This window comes from Palaemon carinicauda, chromosome 20 (assembly GCF_036898095.1).
Source record: "Palaemon carinicauda isolate YSFRI2023 chromosome 20, ASM3689809v2, whole genome shotgun sequence".
In the NCBI taxonomy this organism is placed as follows: Eukaryota; Metazoa; Arthropoda; class Malacostraca; order Decapoda; family Palaemonidae; genus Palaemon; species Palaemon carinicauda.
In genome coordinates this window covers 42,983,532-42,987,284 of record NC_090744.1, presented here as the reverse complement: position 1 = coordinate 42,987,284, position 3,753 = coordinate 42,983,532, and the positions used below count along the sequence as shown (strand labels likewise).

At 34.0% G+C, this 3,753-nt stretch overlaps 1 protein-coding gene across 17 annotated transcripts in view; it reads left to right on the top strand.

Moving 5' to 3' along the window:
• Positions 1-1,445: 1,445 nt before the first annotated feature.
• LOC137660308 (uncharacterized) overlaps positions 1,446-3,753 on the top strand; it is a 25,420-nt gene continuing 23,112 nt past the window's right edge. For all 17 annotated transcript variants that reach the window (XM_068395120.1, XM_068395114.1, XM_068395108.1 and 14 more), the window contains exon 1: positions 1,446-1,604. In XM_068395120.1, the coding sequence (XP_068251221.1) occupies positions 1,532-1,604 (73 nt within the window). In that variant the 5' untranslated portion in view covers positions 1,446-1,531. The remainder of the gene's footprint in view (positions 1,605-3,753) is intronic.

Below are 3,753 nucleotides of genomic sequence, written 5' to 3'. Positions count from 1 at the left end.
TGATAAAGAATTCCATGTCCAAAAGGCACTTTACTTTTGAATTTTAGGACATAGTCAAAACTATCCAGTCAAGATTTATCAATTTATTCGAGTAAGCACTCTTAAAGTATTTATTACTACTAGCACTCACCCACCTTTCCTCATTCTTTAAACCTCACTTCCACGATCGTCTCTTCATACATTCCTCACGCATCTCTCTCTCTCTCTCTCTCTCTCTCTCTCTCTCTCTCTCTCTCTCTCTCTCTCTCTCTCTCTCTCTCTGCCTGCCTTCGCACTATATTTTTGTGTAATGGAATGTTTTCAGGCCATATCAGCATCAGAATTTTTCAATTGAGCAATGTATCATGAAATAAGCCGATGGCCTATTTGGTTATACAAATTTTAGAGGTTTCTTAAATGTTTTTAGTTCATGAAGATGTCGGAGATGTGTATCCAGTAATTACAGAGAGAATGTCTTATCGCTGTTCAGAGTTATGGCTTATATGTTGAATTATCTCCGTGGATGCAGAAATATTTTTCATATATATACATCTTCTTTATAATCATAGTCGAGAGAAGCCTGGCCGAAAATTGATAGATTTACTTAGAATTTCTTCACATAAGAAAAAATGATCGGCCCAGATCCTCTCCTTAGACTATTTTATATCTACCATAGATCAATTCACTATACGTTTTGTGTTTGATTATTGAATAAACTCATTAGTTTTTTTATTCATTAAAGTTTTTTTTTTTATAATGAAATATCTTCCTAGATTTTCCTATGCTAAGAATGATAATTAAACTAGACTTCCTTTGTGTCAACAGATTCACTAATCATGATGTTAGGAAAGTGAATATATGCAATGTGAACACCTTTCTCCTTTGGAAAGGAATTAGTTGTCGTTAACTGGCGAAAATTTAGTGTTATATCTATTTTCGAAAGCTTTGAAGATGGTCATTAGTGAAAGTCAACTATATTTGAAAATGAAATAACACGAAATTAACATAAAATTATCAGCCTTGTCGTCGGGTAAATAGTGATCATCTGGTTTGACATTTCTTGGTAAGCTTACGTGTTATATTTCCTTTGAAATTCGTTAACATTTAAAGATGGCACAAGTGCTGCCTTTTTATGACGCTGACCCAGAGAAAGGGATACGTCACAGTTGTTCCAAACGCTAAACAACGACTTGGATGAAAAAAAAATATATATATATTTATATATAGAAAATCTTTCGTTTTTTTCTAAAGATATTCTAACTAGAAAAGTTGTTCTTAATATAATACGTAATAGTAATGAACCACCATAAAACCTATAGATTAATGCAAATACTTCCACAATTACGTACCGAATTCGAGTTACCACAGAAACGGACAGACTATGAACTTTAATCTGACACGGTTTCACAGATAAAAAAGGTTAGCATAAACAGCTGCTGTTGATCATGTGACTTTTCAACCGAGCTATAAAACCAAAGAGGAGATCGATGAATACACATTCAAGTTATTCCTCAACTGACATCAAAGGGCACTCAAAGAACCTTCTTCCATCATGTCTTCGAATCTCCTCCGGGTCTTCACTGCGCTGTTGCTTTGCTTCAGTCTCTCCTCTGGACAAGAAAAAGGTCTGTTATATTTGCCACTCTGTTACTCCATACTTTGCAAGAATAGAGCTGTCCACTGTGTGCTTGAAACCCAAGGCTTCATTTATCAATTCTGTCCACTGTGTGCTTAAATACAAAGACTTCATTTATCAATGCTGTCTACTGTGTGCATGAAAACAGACTTCATTTATCTATGCTGTTCACTGTGTGCTTAAAAATAAAGACTTAATTCATCAATGCTGTCTACTGTGTGCATGAAAAAAAAAGACTTAATTTATCAATGCTGTTTACTGTGTGCTTGAAAATAAAGACTATTTATCTAAATGCTGTTCAATGTGTACTTGAGAACAAAGACTTCATTTATTAATGCTGTCTACTGTGTGCTTGAAAATAAAGAATTCATTTATCAATGCTGTCTACTGTGTGCCTGAAAACAAAGATTTAATTTATAAGGGTAGTCTACTGTGTGCTTGGAAACAAAGACTTAATTTATCAATGCTGTTTACTGTGTGGTTGAAATTAAAGACTATTTATATAAATGCTGTTCAATGTGTGCTTGAAAACAAAGACTTCATTTATTAATGCTGTTTACTGTGTGCTTGAAAATAAAGACTTCATTTATATAGATGCTGTTCACTGCGCTTGAAAATAAAGACTTCATTTATCAATGCTGCCTACTGTGTGCCTGAAAACAAAGACTTAGTTTATAAGTGTAGTCTACTGTGTATTTGGAAACAAAGACTTGATTGATCTATGATGGTTGTTCTCCTGTATTTTGTAGGGAAGGGTTTTTGTCTACAAAGTGACTGAATATCAAAGATTTGGTCGATCACATTCTTTGCTTTTCCATACCATTCAAAAGTGTACTGTATGCTTGCAAAATTAGTTATTAGATGGTCACATTCTTTCCTCTACAGGGACGGTGGTACTGTCTATAGAGTTCTTAAGTAAACAGATGGTTAAAAGTCACTTTCTTTGATCATCTACACTACAGGGAGCTTAAGAGGACAATGTGTATAGTGTTCTTGAAAATTAGAGTCTATGATGGGATTATTCTGTGCTTTTCTCTACTATATAAGGACTCTGTTTACAGTGTTCTTGAGAGGCAAAGGTTTAATTTGTTTCATTTCACTTCGCCAAATTCTTAATTTTAATTGAATCCTGTTACACTTGTCACCTTCGATATAAAAACCAATCCTTCATATTATGAGGATGGTATACGCATAAAATATTGCAATTTCTTTCCCTATTTCCACCATTTAAGCGATCTCCAATCATTTAACATTTCTCATATGATATCTTACATTTGATTAATCGTTAAAATGGAACTGTATGAGTGACCAAGAATTAGCTTACGCCTCTTTTAGAACTTCTTTAGGCATAATTGATAGGTTATTGAAAGCCGATTGAACAATTTTGGGAATAAGAATCATTCAAGTTATTCAAGAAGACTTAAGTGACACCTCAATATAGAGGTAATTTACAAAGCGGAAATAGAATCAAGGTTTTGTTAATCAGAAAAGCTTATGGATGTTCCGATGATAGTGAATGAATTTCACGCCAAGGGGGGATAGGCTTGTCGCTAGAAATCGCTTTTGGATGCTGTAAGATTTGACCATGGGCTCCCTGCTCTTTATGTTGATTACGAGTACGTTCTGAAACTGAAAAGTTTAATGACATATTAAATTATATCTCCATACGAAATTAGTACTTGCAGGACAAAAGTTTTTGTTATTTCTAACTTGACGATAAAGATGACATCAACTTGATAAAGTGTGGGCTAACTGATCGCAAAGATTTTAGACAATCAAATACATAAATTGCCTTTTTGAGGGGCTGGGGGGTGTAAAGCCACTACAAGGGTCTGAAGTTCGGTTTTTACTTTAACCAGTAAGATTAAACCTGGCAGTCTCACTCTATCTTGTGTCACAGAACGAAAAGTTAAAAACACTAGAAAAAAAGGATAGTTTGCTGATTGTCTTAATTAAGCTTCTGACTAAATAATAATTATGGAACATCATCACCCATACTCATAGCATCAAGAGTATGACATTTGACTGGCCTGAGGAATATTGAATTTATAGACTAATTTCATGTCTGAAACAGTCAATTCAAAGACCTTAATCTGCATATTAAATGAATGACTGTAACCGAGTATGTATGTATTACT